The sequence below is a fragment of the Synchiropus splendidus genome, chromosome 11 (genome assembly GCF_027744825.2).
Source record: "Synchiropus splendidus isolate RoL2022-P1 chromosome 11, RoL_Sspl_1.0, whole genome shotgun sequence".
Taxonomy (NCBI): domain Eukaryota; kingdom Metazoa; phylum Chordata; class Actinopteri; order Syngnathiformes; family Callionymidae; genus Synchiropus; species Synchiropus splendidus.
The window spans coordinates 824229-842598 of NC_071344.1; the positions used below are offsets into that span (position 1 = coordinate 824229).

General features: G+C 48.0%; 1 protein-coding gene across 3 annotated transcripts in view; it reads right to left on the reverse strand.

Annotated features, from left to right (window-relative positions):
* tenm1 (teneurin transmembrane protein 1) overlaps window positions 1-18370 on the reverse strand; it is a 229552-nt gene that overhangs the window by 15650 nt on the left and 195532 nt on the right. For all 3 annotated transcript variants that reach the window (XM_053879956.1, XM_053879955.1, XM_053879954.1), the window contains 6 exons: window positions 10333-10487; window positions 7611-7694; window positions 6572-6766; window positions 3807-3894; window positions 689-885; window positions 214-527 (listed from right to left, as the gene is read on the reverse strand). In XM_053879956.1, coding sequence (XP_053735931.1) covers window positions 214-527; window positions 689-885; window positions 3807-3894; window positions 6572-6766; window positions 7611-7694; window positions 10333-10487 — 1033 coding nt within the window. The remainder of the gene's footprint in view (window positions 1-213; window positions 528-688; window positions 886-3806; window positions 3895-6571; window positions 6767-7610; window positions 7695-10332; window positions 10488-18370) is intronic.

The window sequence follows — 18370 nt, forward strand, 5'->3', positions numbered from 1 at the left end:
AAAGCTGAATGAAAGTAAGCGCCTTCCCTCTCCTGCTGAGAGCGGGACAGACCTTTGGCCACCAGATGGCACTCACATCTCATCTCGCCGACAGACTGGCTCACAGAGTCCACAGCATTAATGAAGGACCATGTGAAAAAGAGAGGCCAGCAGCAGACTGGGCAGAGAAAAAGCGAGGAAACAATGCGGACGGATAGGAAAGTGTGAACCTACTCGTAAACAGTGGTCCAGCTGTTCTCATCGCTCTTGGTTGCTAGGAGACCCGTGTTGCCGTGGTAAGTGATGTGGGCGATGTCGTGGCCCTGGGCCGACACCTTTCGCAGAGTTCCACTGTTGCTGAGGGACAGCCAGTACACCTGCCCGCCAGGTAAGGCCAACCACAGCGGCACGCCGTGGGCGTCCCTGCGCACCTGCAGGCCGCGGCCGTCCCGGGAGCTGACCCCCGACAGCTGACCGTCGGAGCCGTATGTGAAGTTGTACAGGAGGTGTCCGGTGATCAGGTGCTTGGTGGACAGGTGAGAACCGTTCTGTGGAGAGGACGGCACAGAGTCGTGAAACCAGCGAGTGCATCAGTGGCATAGGACGTAAAGGAGGTGGAAAATGTCTGGATTCTGATGACCCATGTTCTTGGAGGACGAAGCTACAAACTACGCTGCCTGCCGCAGCAGGTGGAGAGTGAAGCGTGTACCTGGCTGAAGAGATAAAGCTCCTGGTCCAGTGGGGAGCTGATCTCCATCAGTCCGGCCGCACTCAGCTGAGGCTGGTTGGGACTGACCGCTCGGATCCTGATGTTGCCTAAATCTGCGATGTACAGGGTGCCGTTGGGTCCGACAGCCAGGGAGGAGGGGGCTTTGAGCCGAGCGTCACGGGCGTATCCTCCATCGCCTGAAGAGACAGTCCATGAGTGCTGGTAGAACGTGGCCACAACGACCGATCCACCCGCTGCAGTTTGGACGTTCAAATATCAGCATTGTTATACGACACTTTTCCACGCTCATGACTTTGTTTCATATTTCGATTGAAATGGTCTAAGGTTTACGACCAGTAGTGGGAGATCCTATTCACAATGTCATGTCAGTTATCAAAGATCTTTGAGCTCTGAACTCTTGACGGCCAAATCATTTGGTTTTTTACACTTTTAAGATGCATATTTCTAAAGTTTTTCTTCTGCCACTCAAAACCTGGGCTTCAAAACCATCAAGCAGATGGCAGAGGGAGAGACGTCAGGAGGCAGAACCATCTCATTTCCACTCGTTGGTACTTCACGTACTGAACGTATCTCCATGTCTATAGTCTCGATCTCTGATGTCTAATGTCAGAGCGGAGGGCCATTTGTGGCCCCTTATTCAATTTTGTGTGGCCCACAGAGCTGCCATCAAGCAATACACACTTTTGTTGAAGAGTGACTAGGAAAGGAAATGTCTCCACCCCCGGCCTTGTTGGCGGTTTGCTAACGTAACCCTATGAGATTAGACGTTCTCAGTCAAATACTTGGATCAGATGACTGTCGAAATTTATGTAGCTTTGATTTGATGCAAAGAGCACTGAATTATAATCCAGACATGCACCAAAACGACTCTCGATGCCGAAAGGTCACATTTTAGTTTTGATCTTTAACGTCTCCTCCAAAATCCACCCCGAACTCGTGTCGAATAAACACAGCTCCCTGACATAAGCAAGCGCTGCCCAGTGTAACGTTGAAGCTCTTATCAATTGTGGTCAGGACTCAGAGCCCACTGACTCCTCGGAGTAGTGGATCTGGCCACCTTGATAGTGACCTCCGCCTTATCAGACAGTGGTAGTGGGGGAGTGAATCATTCAGATGTTTTCTGGGTCGCACAGTGGGATAACAGCCGAGTGAAAGCCTTTAGATGCTGTCAGCAGTTGGCCCCGGGCCCCTGATGGAGCCGCGCTGACTGCAGGGTGGCAGCTTATCTTTGGACATTAGGTTTTTGTGTATTCATGGGTGGGTGTCGGAGGAAGCGCGTGCCAGAGCCTCCGTTTTCTTTGTGCGCATGTTCAAAGACACCGTGGGAGTGTTTACGGTGACGGGATGGAAACGGAAAAGCCTCTGAAGAGAGTAATCATCTGTTAACAGCAAGACATGATTGAAAATATGCAAAATACACGCCAAGGAACGAGGATGGTTACAGCCCATTGGCTTGTGGCTGGGGAGAGACACTTCCCTCCATTTTGAATAGAAAGAGGGAGATTTTTATGAGCAGGATTAAATGATAAAATCACATCCTCTGACATTTACAATGAAAGCAAACATCTGCACACTTGTTTGGCCCTTCCCATTCTCCGCTGTAATAGATTTCAGGTGCCCTCCCATGATCCAGCATCTGCCCCAAAAAGCTGAGAAACAACCCCTTTCTTTTGACAGCTGTTCCACCAATGCATTGAAAGTTTCCTTCTGGAGCTGTGATTCATCAGTAAAAACGGATGACGCCTTTTTTCTTGTGAATACAAATGACTGAAGATGCTCTGTATCACCAACACCTCCAGTACTGTATTGAACACCTCACTCTGTTTGATGGTCACTGGAGGGACGGAACAGACATTTTAAACTCAACGCTTCAACGAGATATGAGGGTAAGGTTCACAAGGAAAAGAGCCATTAATACACAAGATATGATGATGGGTCACATTTAACTTCTAACTTTAACTACGAGGCACAGAAGGTGCTCACAAATCTGTAACACATTCTCACTCTTAAGCTGTCGACACCTGTCGAGTCGACCTCTCAGTCGGCCAAAAGTTGAAATTTTGTTCGATCAAGAGGGGTGTTTTATGCCGATTGTGCACCCCTGATCCGATCGTCTCGACTGAACGAACATGAGGCCTCTGGCACCGTCTAGCAGTAGTAGCCGCAGAGCTACCAGTCTCAACAGCGAATGCTCCATTCATGAAATCGCTCAACAGCACCCTGAGAAAGTGGCAACCAATGACCCTCAGCTGGTCTGTCTTTTGGCCAAGGCCCCAGTGGATGGAGTTTGAGGGCCCTGCTCTACAGGGAGGAGGCAGTGTGTCTCGTCCTCTACACTCAGCTTGCTACGCTCGGCAGAGTAGTTCAGTTCACATTCAACATTGAGCACCTCTGAATCAGATCATAGCTCTTTGCGTCATGTAAAGAGGGCCGATTCTGATCAAAAAACATTCATTCAGAGTGAGGAAAAAACGCCCATGTAGCTCGTGAGGCCTCACAATCATCACCCCATCCGTTCTGTTTGACCGTCAGGAAATGGCCGGGAGGGAAGCATCTGAGTCGACGAAAGCCAAACATGCAAAGTGGAAGCCAGACTTCAGCGCTAACATTAGATGCTAAAGTCCGCTTGAAGAAGGTCAATACGTGACGCCCTGGGAGTCATGAATCATGAGGCATCAGTTATACTGTCATTGTGCTTCCACACCACTTATTTCTTTGTTGGCACGCAGCAAACCCAAGAATCAAACCTGAGACGCAGCAATGCAAGCGCGAGCCAGCTAGAACAGCGCAGCAGACAAACAATTGTGCTACCAGGAAATTTGCCTCGAGATGCATTACAATGATCAGCAGCAATGGAACAACTGGACGCTGACCTCATTCGGGCCAGGTGAATGCAAACATTCGGCCGCTGAGACACTCTTGTCAGACGAAATAATCCTTGTTTTTATTTCCCGGCACTTGTCCCAGCGAAGATCATCGGAATTTACAGAGCAGCAACATGTTTTGTTTAATCCTGTTACACACAATCTCATACTCTGGGTTGACTTAATCCCATATTGACTCAAGAATGGTGTGTGCGTGTCGCCTGATGACCCACCAGAGAAGCAGTCGCAGTTGGGGTCTATCTTACAGTCGCAGTCTGTCGGCGCTCCAGAGATAACCGATATCTCCCCATTGGTCGACACCTGAGACACATTGAAAGGGAGACATGTCACACATGACAGCTAGACAGTGGCGATCAATTCCAGAGAGCAGATGATGTCCAAAGCGATATTGTCCGTGTGGAAGGAGATTCCAAAGAAGAAGAAAAAAGGCCCACACCGTATCTTCATTATTGACTTGACTGATGCGTCAGAATGTGACACACTTGACGATGATTTGAGGAGATCAGCAAGTCTCTAAACAAACGGAGCCGGCTGCTGGGGTGCATCAAATCAAGCTGCACACTGCAACACTCACACTTTAAATTTGATGAAGTGCCCAGAGGGGGAGCAGACTTGGCTGGGAGATGATTGGGGAAGATGCTGTTTTGATGACCTGCGCTTGTAATTTATCGAGTTCAGCCAAGTGCAACGTGGTGTGGAAGTTCTGCTGCTTTCAGAGTTGGACTCAAAAGTGACCCAAGGTTATTCAGATGGTGCCATACTTTCTGATGTTAAGATGCACAACATCTATTCTCCATTTACACAAATATAAATCCATGGACTCAGAATTCATTCACCTCCTCCTTCAACGATGTGGTAAGTGAGGAAACTCACATTCATCCATTCATCGTTTTCCACTTCTGGGTCACGGGGCCGTCCTCTCAGCAAAGAGGCCGACACTCGTCCCTGCCTATAAACCTTGATCCCCAGGGCCTCCTCTTCATAGGAACACCTCACTCCACCACATCCGGATGAGATGCCCAAAAGCAGCAGTCCAGTCCGGGTTCCTACCCAAAATGAACTATTATACACGACCTGGTGTTTGTGATGGAAGATTAGCGTCACCACGACAGAAGGGCTTGCTACATCCTTTCCACGATTGTGAACAAACTCGGGTAGACCTGAAAGCTGATGCTGATATCCGGTGGCTTTGGAAAGCCGATATTAGGCCGCTATTCTGGGACGGTATTTGTCTATTACATGGGGCTTTGGCACGAAGAAAATTAGATTGTGGGGATAACAATTACGAACAACCCTTACGAACAACATGTAATGCAGTCAGTGGAGAAAGAAACAGATTAACAGAGAACAGTAGCAATGAATCATGAATCATCTGATGAAAACACAAATGAACAAAAACGAGCCAGAGGTTTCACTTGCACTTTGGCAAAGACTCCAATGAACAGCAGCTATATTCTTAACACAAGCGGGCACAATTGGACCAATATCGGCAGGGACCGATAAGATGGAGGTCGATAGCGATGTATACCAAAAACTGCTTTATTTACAGAGGAGTTGAAAAATGTCTTGTTTCACATGGTTTTGACTCAATCACACACATGCACACACATAAGTTGTGGGGTGAAAGAAAAGTGTTAACAGTCCATAACTTGAGCTAGACAACAGACTGTCCTTGAAGCACAATCAAAGATATGTTTTTCCATCCTTCATAGCTTGAACACTGGGCTGTCAGTGGGTATTTTTTGGTTGCACTTGAAGCTCCGAGGCCTTGAGTCTGACACCAATGGCTGAGGCATCGCGCACCACCCCAAATGTGCTGCGCTAGAGGGTACCACAAAGATGTTGGAACAGCAGCATTGCATCTGCACAAATATTCAGCCAGACTCAGACAAACCCTGTGTCGGATTCATCTTGAGCAGTGGATCATTATGATCATGATTTCTATCCTGCATGAGTCCACAAATGCTATCACGTCTCAGTGTCTTGTAAAAAAGTTCTGGTGATAGCCACGGTCTACAGTTTATGCTGTCACCGGACTGAGAATCTCGGCGCTCGCTGGATGAGAATTGGCACCTCAAAGTGTAATATACGGCCCGTGACTCCAATCCGATGGACGGATCCATTCAAGTGAAGACGTTTTGGTGTCTGGGGACCATCTTTTGTAGCGGGGACTCAATAGGACGTGAGCTTGTTCAGAGAACTGGAGCTCTGGCAGCAGGTGGGGCCATCTCTTTAAAGCAGCATGAAAGGACATGTCGCTTTACTTTAGATAAAGTTTCACATCTTTACTGAAAGCTTTTGAGACGAGGGACCATATGGAAGACTGGGGACCAGATTTTGACATCGTGGGACTATTTGAGGACGATGGAAAATCCACCCCTTGTTCTCTGTGTGGCTTCCATCCAGCTACTAAAACATACAGAGTTGAAACACAGATTTAAGTCGCAAGTAGCTGTGACAGTGTGAGTGGTCTGCATGTTCAGCAGACCTATTCAGGGAGTCCCTGGCCACTTGCTCCGAGTCCCAGCCGTTACAGTTCGCCTTCAACACTGAGCCCTAGCACTCAGGTTTGGTCTCTTTTCAGCACCAGATACAGAGGCTGAGCTGAAAACAAGGGCCGGAAGGTAAGTGACCTGCTCTGTACACTTTTGAATCATCCTCATCTCATTCACAACCAATAAGTCAATTGCACTCTTCAAATTCTCATTTTCACATTGTCATAATGTAAACCGAGTTTATTTTGGGCAAAACTTCATCTGAAATCTCACCTTTTAAACACACGAATGGACTTCAAAAATACCTTAGGACTTGCATTTCAATGAATGAATGCTAAAAAATACTAAAATACATTATTAAAAATACATAAAATATGATCAGACTCTCATTGTAGTTTTGGTCATCTTTAAAGTGTTTTTTCGTGGCTGAATAAAGGCTCCGTGTGTAAAATACAGAGGCTAATCCAGAATGAAAAAGTCACCTGCTGAATGCGGTTGATGCGTCTCTCGTCTGTTTCGGCGATGAACAGGGTGCCCAGGTGGGAGAGTGCGATGGCCTTGGCCGCTTCCAAGGTGGCACGAACTGCTGCCCGGCTGACCAGGTGGTGATCGATCCCTGGCACCTGGCAGTGGATCGGACGCCCGGCTACGATCCGGACCTGAAGGCTTTCGGATACCTACAACACAAAATAGTCAAAGTCCATACGATGTTTGAATTTCAAGTGTTGAGGCCACCGAATCAGAGGTTGAGTCAAGACCAAGACTTTGAGGCAGTGAGACCGCGTCAAGACCCAGACGAAGGGTAGGGGAGACCTAGTCCCTCACAGAGACCAAACTGAAGACAGGACACATTAGTTTGGTCTGCTTCGGAGACGTTTTGTTTCCACTTCAGGAATGGACACACGCAATACATAAGGTTAGTTACTGACACTTGGATGTTACATTTAGCGCTAGCTTCACTCTCACCGTCCGAACTTTCTCTTTCCCCTCGTCTTTCACGTAAATAAGGTGCACAAACAGAGCATTCATGCAGAGCGTTTTCAAAAACAGAGGAAGTTAACGCAGCACATTACGGATCCTTGACGAAACATCCTCGGGTCCAGCAGCACGGCCCCAGACCGAGTGTAAAGTCCATTCCAGGTGTAGCCTTGGAATGAAGTACTGTCAATGCATAGCACTATGTCACTATGAATTTGAAAAACAGACTTTAATCTGGAAAGGTGAGCGTCGCCTTCTTTCATCCTCGCTCAGGCGTCTCTGGCGCATATGTAAATTTCACCCACCTCTTCTGCTTTTCATTCGGTTTGCTTGTTATTACTGGCTGTTCCACAAGATGGAAACTTAAAATGGAGCCTGTTAATGTCTTTCCTTGTGTAAGAGGCTTCTTTCTTTCCTTCCTTTCATGAGCTGATTAGCTCCAGATACACGCGAACTGCCCGGCTGACAGTTCGCGTGGAATACTGTATGAGCGTTTGTCTTCAGAAGTAAAGAGTGGAGGAGGTTCCAAACAGAGAAGTGTACCTGCAGCACGATGTTGTTGTCCAGGATGTACAGAGAGTTGTCCAGAGGGTTGATAGCCAAATCCGTGGGCCACTCCAGACGCACCTGTGGCAGACATGAAAGGAAAGCCTGGCTCAAGAAGCTCCAGCAGTGCAACAGAAACCTCTTTTTAATAATATAGCATTAGGCCTTCTGACCCTCCCTGCTCACGCAAAGGTCAGCCGCGGGCAGGGAGCCGTCCCAGGGTTCATTCATGAGTCGGAGGCTCTCGCCTCAGCACTGATCCAAATGTCAGCCAATAACAATGATTGTTGCCAGCTCAAACAGCACGGCCTGCCCGCGAACACCAGGGGGGTCAGCCTCACAGCCCTCGCCGCCGCCCGTGCGCCGCGAGGCGGGGACGCGCCGGTGATTGATGACCGCGAGGATAGACTGGCAAATAAATGGATCATGCTAAACTGGCACCGACATGTCCAATTACAGACTCTGTCAAATGAGAGAGACAAGACTCGGGTTAGAAATCCCGTCTTACGAGGTGGAGGGAGGCGAGTCAGAGCCGCCGAACTCTGGACGCTTCTGTTAGTCCTGCAGAGATGAGTGGGATGAATTACCAGAGATTGGCGTCTGGTACGTTTCCACTCAACCAGAACCTTCATAATTCATAGTTCATTGAACAGCCATAGTGTTTAGTTCGGAGTCGTTTTCATGAAAAGATCAGACGATAAGGACGAGGCACTCAATGAAGAAATGACAGGAACGGAGGTGGGTGTTCTCGGGACTCCGTCCCCGCAGGTTCATTGGACGTCCTAGAGGATGACACGGGGTTATGGCTCCGTCCCTGGCCGGGACTGGAGCGCGGAGCTCTTCGTTAACGAATGGACAGGTCTTGAGTTATGGTCACTTCTCACCACAAAGTAACACAGTGTCAAAACTTTGCCTCCGCCTTCAAGGACGTCTTGTATCGACAGTTGCTGCGTTCCAGATTAGAGTCGACGGCCGGACGTCGATATCTCTCCCCGCAGTCAAACGCACCACAATCCAACTGTAAATACCTTCATTCTAATTAGCTGTACGTTTCCCACAAAGGAAAGAAAAAAGGAAGCAGAATTCAAATGTCATTTCGATTAAAAGTGACACCGCTGTTTATCCTGCATAAATTAGGACGTTGGTCTCGTCATAGCGACACAGATTTAGATCAATACTGCAGAGGCTTTGAGGTCAGAGCTGTTTGCTGGGAACAAACACAGATGGAGGATGAGAACGACTGTTTGCTGCACAGGATGACGGCTCACGCCGAGGCCTCTTTTAAGGACCTGTAAAAGCACCTCCGGGATTTGACCTGGTCCTGCACACACACATGCAGATTCCCTTCCATCTGGGCGCGTGAAGGGCTGGCTTTATGGAGCCGGCGCTTCATCTATAATTCATCCTGCGCTCTAATAGGCCAGATATGAGTCAGCGGCGTGATCTAAAGGCTGGCTGATCAAATGTGTGTCTTCGGTCTGCACCAGACACCTACAGTATGTCAAGATCAGGCTGCAGAAGCTGCTTTCAGCCGAGACAATATCAGGGATGTCATGGGTGAACCACTCAAGACTGGATATTGGAGAGGAAATCTGTGTGGTGAGGAAGTGTTTTTACTTCATTGGACACCAAGAACTAGTTCCTCCGTGACTCATGAGTCGTAGTAAAACTACGTTTTTCACAGGAAGTTTTGTTTCTGAAACCCACAAGAGTGGCTGCAGACATATTTGACTTAAACCAGATTCATGGGGTTCAAGATCCGTCAAGAACAAACCTGGAATTTAGCTGATCATACCGATTCGTACTTTGGAGTTCCGCTTTTCAGAGAACACACTGTGTTTGTAAGTGGAAAGCCCAATGTTTTGACAATCATAAGACTGCTGTACGACTAACTGAATGACGTAGGCTGATCTAGATGAAGAGTGGATCTATTTTGTCACCGGAAAGTTATTTTTTATTGAAACATTTGCCTTCAGTCAATATTCTGGAAGACTAAACAACGGTGACAGACATGCTGTAAAGAGATGGCTATATTTAGAGTCAAACCCAGGAGAGTTGGCAAAAGCTTCCAATTCCAAGAGAACACAAAACTGGCTCGATTTCCAGTCAGTGAAATCTCATTTCTAAAATTGTGAGTGTTAATAATTCCCTCAAACCTTCTTTCCGAGCCTAAAATATTAATCTTTCAGCTTTCACTTTCTCTTTTTTTATGTGGTTTCAGGTGGTAATGATGGACTTGGTCCGTATCTGTAAGCTTTATGGAAACATGCCGAACATGGACCACGGCCAGAAGGATCTGTCCGTACCATACCCAGATCTGCCGTACCCTTGAGCATCAATGGGACTTAACGGCGGTTTGGCCACACTTGTATCTGAACGGTCATTGGTTTCTGGAAATACAAAAACGACTCCCCCGTCCCTCTAGTCATGTTAAAGAAGTAGGTCAGGTAGGCACCGGTTTACGGGTCGTGGAAAGTCAAAATGGCGGATCTGAGAGGCGGCATTGTTGCCCTTCACCTACTGTGGAAGTATATTGAAAGAAATAAAAAATGGACGCCATACTGGCTCCCATACTGTGGCGCAACAGTCGCACCACATACCCCCTCTACACTGACTTCACAAGTAGACCAGTGGCCTTCAACACACACATCATGCTGCGTGTGAACACCCAGAGTTAGCATCACAGACGGAGCCAGCATGAAGAAGATAAGTCGCTCACCTGGCTGATGTCCATGCGCGCATCGCAGCTGAGCGGCTGCGTTGACATGAGTCCATTGGAACCAATCACGGTGGAAAGCAGACCCCGCTCATTAATCTTCTGAATTGTGGTGCCATCCACAAAGTAGACGACTCCTCTTTTATCCACTGCGATACCTGGTGGGTGAGAGGGAGAAAGAAGGAGGCCAAATGAGCTTCGGGGATGACGGATCGAGGCGGCCGAGGTGCGAGAAGAAAAAGAAAACATGAGTCTAAGGGAGAGAAGATGGAGCGTCGGGAGAGAGGAGTGAAGTGAAGGGCTTCGCAGAGGCATCCAATTCAGTTACACATTCAGCTGGGCGAGCGCCTGTCTTATCCCAGGCACTGCAGCACAGAAATGTAATTATATTTCCATTCCACAGCCCACTAAAGGGATTAGAACAATGCAACTGCAGGAAGAAGTTATTTGTCACATTAGACGTGAGCAGGGCGCCGCAGTGAACTTTTGACATTTGACGGCTGCCACTGTGCGCCCAGGATTCCGCCCGCGCGTGCGCGCGTCTGGCCTGGGATGGAAGCATCATGTGCGAACATGGCTGGTGAGCGAGTGCTGAGATGAGCAGAATCCTCTTGAACTCTCCTGCAGTGAGCCCAGAGTGGCGGGCCCCTGGGTCTTAAAGGTCAGGGCAGACGACGAATCATCTGTTATGGATCAGAGGCGACCTTCACCGCCAGCTCATCTCCATACAGAGAATAGGCTTTTGACTCCGCCGCGCCGCCATATTCCACCACTCAGCCCTCACCTCTCGTTCCGCCACGATTGCTTTCACTTACCGCCGGTGACAATCAGCCATATTTCAGTTCTCCTCCGAGCCGCACGTGACTCGCTGTTGCTCCATTTAAAAACACATTTGCTTTATTGCTTATTATTAAGTCGCGTCAAGTTTCTGCCCGGACGTCTTTATCTCCAGCGAGACCGAGGCGGTGAGAGCAGACTGAACCACAATCAATCTTGGATGAAAGGGTACAGCGTGCAACTGAAGATGCTATAAACCAGGGCAGAGTCTTTAGCTCACACAGGCCGGAGCTTGGGCTGTCAGGGCAAACCATATTGCAGGGTCGTTGGAGGATTTGTTTATAAAGACATATTGAGAAACGGCAGTATAAAGATGCAGTAAATATCATTACGAGTGTGATTTGGAAAATACGTGGTATCACTTTTTGACTTCAGAAATGTGGCGGCAGGATGAGAGTAGAACTGCTCACAGTTACGGTAGAGAAATAACCCAGTGTCTAAAATAATCTGTTGGAGAGTCTGATCAAATAGGACCTCCAATAATTCAGCCAGAATAAAAGCAGTCCAAGAAAATGTGAATTTACACAGGCTTGAAGTGGTATACTGAATTGTCTGCAATCAGTTGATCACCTTCAAAATCGTTTTCCTTCATTTCATAGTTGTTCTTTTAATATCTTTTAAGCAAGATGAATTCACTGCATTGAATCATTACCATCAATTCCAGACTATACAGTGCACTGGAATATTGGCCACACCCACTGAATTTCAGAAGGAAAATAGCTCTTTATAGCTCTATAAGCCGCGGGTGCAGTGGTGCTGTCTGCGCCGTAGAAAGGCTTCGAAATGCATGAGGATCACCTGTAAACTAGTTTGGGAAACAGGCTCCAGCGTGGAAACTGACTCATGAAACAAACTGAACCATGTTCTGAACTTCAATCATGAACTGCTCACATCTTGTACTGACATTGAAGAGAGATTCTGGCAGACTGGTGCCGCTTGGCTCAGATGACGCCCAGTTAGTGTCTGTTTCAGGGGCTCAAAGGCCGGCGCCCACTGTTGCTCACTTCCACTCATCAGTTGGAGACTCCTCATATATAGGCTTGGCCTTGGCCTCGATACTCGGGATCATTTCCTGAGCAGTTCTTCCTACATCAACATCATGTTGCTTCGTGCCGCTTCCTCTTGGCATTCCCACAGAGTGAAGTGTTATTTCTGTGCTAAATCGGGAAGTGCACCGCACTGCTGCATCTGACATGTCGAATTATTAGTTCCAGGTTGAAGGCGAAACCAAAGCCACAAGTTTGTTTGCGTTTTCAACAGAGGAAGACAAAACTTTGCGGTGCTTCTTGAATAAAACAGTTGTCGCTGGGTTGTCGGTGTCTCGGCTTTAAATTTTAAAACGCGTTGAGAGCGGCATCCCACACGATCCCTGATCAAGGGATGACACCCGGTGAATTAAAGACATTACGCTGATATGAAAGTGAATTTTTCAGGACAGAAGTCGCAGGCGAGCGGAAAACCTCTCACAGGATCTAATAAGAGTCGGCACATCGTGATAAAGCGGACAATGAAGCGACATCATCAGTATGCGGCGAGGAGCCAACTTCTCCGCCTTCATTCACTCATCTTGTCCTATTTTCTCCTTTTTTCTCTTTCTGTCACTTCCTCTCCTTTCAAGCTCTGTCATCATGGATTATTCTGGGATGTGCCCCTGCTTCCCTCCCAGGCCCTGAAATCACTGGTGCCCTTTTCCCCCGGCACAAGTGAGTCCCCATCCTGGGTGAGATACGACACCGTCGCCAGACAACGTCCTTAAACCTGGCGACCAAGGTGCCACCCTGTGAGTCATCAATCGTGCAGGGTGGAAGGGGAGGGCCAGGGTGGCGCTGTTTCCTCCAGAGGGCAGAAGGTGAACCACGGCGCTCTCCCTCCTGGCCTCTTCATCTTCCCACTGACGCAGACAGATTGCACAGCCAGCGCGACCCCCATCCCTCCCCCCTCCTCTTCCTTCTCCCTTTGTTTTTCATATTTGTTTCCACACGATCTTGTGTTAATCAAATCAGCAGCCTTTGCTCCTTCGATGTGAATGTCGGTGCTCTGCTGTTTTCTATTTTTTGACTCCTGCCATTTCTCCTTCTGTCACCTGGCATCATGCAGGAGGGACACCTCAAGCGTGGCGCCGAACATTCGCCACACTCTGCTCGCTGTAATGCCATCTTTGGACTTTTTCTTTCACTTTGCCATCCGTTCCCTCCGCTAGCACTTTCCCCCTAAACCTGTCCCCGATCTTCAGGCTCATAAATCCTGCACAAGGACGTGATGATGCAGCCAGGACTATCTCTCAATACTGCCTTCTCCTCTCCCCTCTTGTCTCTGCATATTAGTCTTCTCCTCGGCAGCTTTGGATTCCACTGACTTTTAATTCGCTTCATTCTTTCTCGTCACTGTGCATTCTTCTGACACCGAGCTTGTTCATGCCTGGGGTTTTACACAAGCAGCGTCTAAATCGAGCCCAATATATCTTGAACAATAAACACAGGATCAGGGCTATTCAGCCTCCAACGAACAAGGCGGCGAGCAACAATCGCTATTATTGGTTGTCAGTTTCCTAAAGATTTAAGGCACTTTAGGTTTGTAATCTGTCATGTTCATTGTAAAAAAATACGGCAGATTAGTCGACAGTGTCTTTGTCAGGAAGTGGATTGTTCTCTGTGCTCGTAAATCTGTGGTGAGACGGATTCCGCAGGTCGAGAATGAGCAGCTTTGTACTTCACTGTACAGAGATAAAGGCCGCGTCGCGATTGCCCTCACCTGGAGCTCGGGGACTGGAAGTACAGAAACAGCTTTTCATGACGCCATCGTGAAGCAGCACCTTTTCCATTGGAGGTCATTCCGTTTAATTCTGTACCTCACACATGCAAGCAGGATGGTGAGTTCAACGTGAGCAGGAGGGTTCCAGGAACTCATCTCTGTGTCCTTGTTATTCATGTTCAATATTCTTTATGACAAGCTTCAAGTGCAGAAAAGGCTCTGTTAACTTTAATTGACTTCACTAAACACCAGCAGATTAGAGAAACACTGCACACTGTCAAGTGGACTTTTGCTTCCAGGACGTTGGTTACCCACGAAGCATGTTGACGCAACTCAACTCAGTCACACGTTTCCCCTCCTGCATCATTTCCTGAAGATTCAAAAGCATGCTGGTGCAAGGACCAGGATGTGACGTCACTGTAGTCATATGTAGTACCCTGTGTGGTCATGAGCTTGACTCCCAGCGCTGAAAAGTTGGCACCAGGAGTCAAGACCACGTGAGGTACTACACATAGGGTCCAACGTCATGTCAAACTCTGGTCTGAATAGACGGATGATCCCATCCTAACCACTAACCAATGGTGTAAAATGCAACACCAAGGCTAAACTTCAGCATCATCCTGGAGCGCAAAAGTCCACTGGACAACCCTTTACTTGACGACCATGTGACGCCGTAGGAGTGAGGACATGGCTCCAGGCATATTCATGCAACAATCCTGGACCGGTCCGGACGTCATGACCCACCAACCTGGCACCACCACCTTCACGCACAGATTTTGTCAAACGCTTCCAAGTCAAGGTGTTTGTCACGCTTCAGGAAAATCCACTTATAAATGAGGAGGATCGTGGAGGCAGCTGTGCCAATCTCAGCATCATCAAGTCACCAGTTGACTTGACAGACAAGTCATCGATTCATCACTGCGCAACACATATATAGACAAACAACCATTTGGCTCTGGGAGGGAACCGGAGAACCCGAAGGAAACCCACGCACAGGCTGGGTGAACATGCAAATTCCATGCAGAAAGTCGAACCCGCCACCGAACCAGCTAGCCACTGGGCCGCCGTGTGGCACTGCTAACATAGTAATAATAACAATAACATCAACACGGATAAAGCTTTCTTCATGAGCATTGATGTCGAAAGCGCTGTCTCGCACAGACTCAAGTCTTCGTGACAACTGCAGGGACCCACTGTAGGATCTGTTCGGAACATTTCTGACGATAGCCAAATGAAAGACTCTTTCAATGAGCCCAACAATAACGCAGGCACTTCAACAGACCAAGGCTGAACCGTTCCTGTCTCGAATCGTGGCCAACTGCCCGGGGACACACTTCTGCGCTTCTGAAAAGGTACATTTGAAAGGTGCTTTGCCAGCTGTCGCTCTTCAAAACCTCTCATTCAATGCCAGACCGAATCCATAGGTTGGAATGAAACCTTTTCCTTGAGCTGTGAGTTCCTGCTGACCATGTAGACGTCCGCAGACAAAACAGGCCACACACAACAACCATGCGCGGCTCCTTCCTTAAATATGACCTTGTATTTTCTCTTACCAGGAGAAAGGAGAGCAGGAAAGCAACCAATGAGATGAATGGAGACAGTCGAGTCGTGACAAAGAAGGACAGGCTAAGGTGGAGGGCTTGCTGTGGCAACCCCTGATGGGAAAGACAGAGATGGGGATCATCTCCATCATGGGATTGTCTGCACTCGTACTTAAAAACACGCCAGGATTACCTCTGAACCAGATTGCAGTGGTTGCAATACATCATGGAACCAGGAGAATGAGAGCAGGGGAGGCTGTTACCACTCTCCCACTAAAGTCAAGCCACTTATAGTGGCATCTCCAGGCATTGAGTTTGACTGCAAGCCTTGCATGGTTCCCTGAAGGGTGCTGGATGAACACACTCGCATTACAAAGGCAGGTGTTGGAATGTGATCGATGTGGTAACGGAGGCCATGCTACTGAAATGCTTAGCAGATTAGCTCGAAGCATTCACAAGTGCCAGGTGAAGTCACAGGGATATCCTAAAATACGATCACATGGAGGTCTGTGTGAGGAACCTCAGGGTATTAGGAGGGTGACATGGGTTGCTGTTCCACAGTCAGTTCAAGGCAATAAAACGTTGATGGGGAGGAGAATGAAAGCCAGCGCAGGAAGAGAAACCCAGGCTCCCGTCTCAGCTCAGGAGTCGTCGCTTGAAAACCACACCCAGGAGCTCATCCACCACGCGTGACGCAGAAAGCATGCCAGCAGCAAAACGGCCTCGCTTGCATCGTTAGTAAAATTTACAGTCACTTTCTGTAAACAATCGATACACAAAAGATTTACAGTTTCTCCTGAGTGGACCTGGCACCGGCGCTGATGTTTAGTAGCTGGCGTGGAGCCGGCGAAGCACATAATTGAGATAAATCTCAGCGCGTCGGAAGACTTGGCTAAAGTTGGGGTGGGATTTTATCATCCAAAATAAAGTGAATGACTCTGAGTTCAGATGACCTTGGCTGAGCAGGAAGGGAGGAGAGAAGAGCGCGACACAAGAGGACGACAACTGTGCCATTCACATTCAGATCACATTTTCAGCAGTAAATGCAGCACTTAATACAGACAGTGGCTCGGCTCGGCGAGCGAGGAGACAAAGGGACATGATGAGGGATAACTCTGGTTAGGCATTTATCACTCCCAGTCCAGGATTTGCTCTTTGACAAGAAACATCTTGAAGAGAATTCAATGAAATCCACCTCAAGTGGGACCCACACTGTTGATTACAGATATTTAAGTGGGAGAATATAGGAGAAATAAGGAGCTATATTTTGCTGTCTTCTGCCATAAAAGGCAAGGCGCCATGGAAACTTTTCTTCCATTTGACTAAAGTGACCTCTTTATTGTGTGCAAGGGATGAGGCGCCCTGATGAATGATCCCTCTCTTTAAGCTTCGATGATGTGTTGCAGCAAGGCAATATGTCTGACACCACGGCGACTGCAGGAGCTACTTGGAGGTCAAGGTTCACCTCCCACCGCCTGCCAGTCCGCTCTTTGAGTTTCACATCCAGTTGTCATCGCTTGGCCTGAAGCAATCGATGGAGGCCAGTTGGTTGAGGACAAAATGGCCACAACAAACAGAACCCGCTTCCTCCACCGTCACCAAAAGTCATGACTCAATCAGGCAAGTGAGGGCACAGATTGAAAGCGCTGCTATTCACTCATATAACTTCAGTCCCTTGCCGCACGGAGGCCTCATATAAGCAATATTCTGGTGGACAGCAGGTGAAATTGGAAGATCTCAGGAACCCAAATGGCCTGTCCGATCGAGTAAATCGACCACCGCATATCCGTCTGCAATGGTCGCAACCGTCCAGGCAAACTGCAAACACTTCTGTTTCTGAATTCATGTCGGGAGGCTTGATCCATTTCAACAATTGCACTGCTGAAAGCAGAGGAGCAAAGCAGCTTGAGCACTTAAAGACCCCCTGGATCTCTGCTCCGCAATCTGCTGACCAAACTGAACCCCAAAACAAATCATCCTCCAGCTGCACCGCGGCGCATCCATGGAAGCAACTTCCAGATTGCAGCCGAAACACTCCATAGACGGAAACAGTGTGAGTTGTTTTACCGAGCAACATGGGGTGTTGTTAAGGGCTGAGTGGCACAGGATAACAGTTGTGTGTGTTGGAGGCTGAGACACCTGAGTGTTGTGCCAGAAAAAAAAAAAGCCATAAAACAGGTAAGAGAACCACGGCAAATTGGACCAGGGAGGAAACCTAATGCCCAGTGTTGGTTTGGGGGGGAGAACAATACTGTTCACTGCAGTGTTTTAGAACCACGAGGCTAATGGCTAATGATACTCCAAATCTTCTCATGGTTACCGCTGGCCTATTCCACACATGCTATCCTCTGTCCTGTTTGCCAACGTCAATATATGACGCCATGGGATCTTGATACGTGAAGCTTTCAATTTTCTTTATCTGACGGCAGGTGGGGAGTCACGTGAAAAAAGACAGAGGTTAAGGTAAAGGCTCCTTTTCTTCAGAAAAATCAATTGTGTCACTTGGTATTTGTGGCACCTCTTATGACCATGCTTTACTTTTGCGGTACCAACTTGGAGGCAGTGTGATTAAAACTGTGTCCCCGCAGATCAAAAACAGCGCCACTTTCGTGAGGTATAAGTTCTCGATGTCCAACCTGAAAGTAGGAATATTTCATCTGCAGTGAATCCTAGCATTTCACTTCTCCAGATGAATAATCACTTCAGTCCATTATCGTCCCACCAAGATACAATCTTAATCTTTTCTTCTTGTCTTGTATCTTGGTTCAAATATGTCCCTTCCCATGCCAAAATACTATGAGCGTGGCTTCATCGCCGCCCTCATATTTTTAACATTATCGGTTATGAGTATAAACCTCTACGGCACCAAGCCATTTCTGCACACTTGTGTAGCAACAACGCAGCAACCAAGG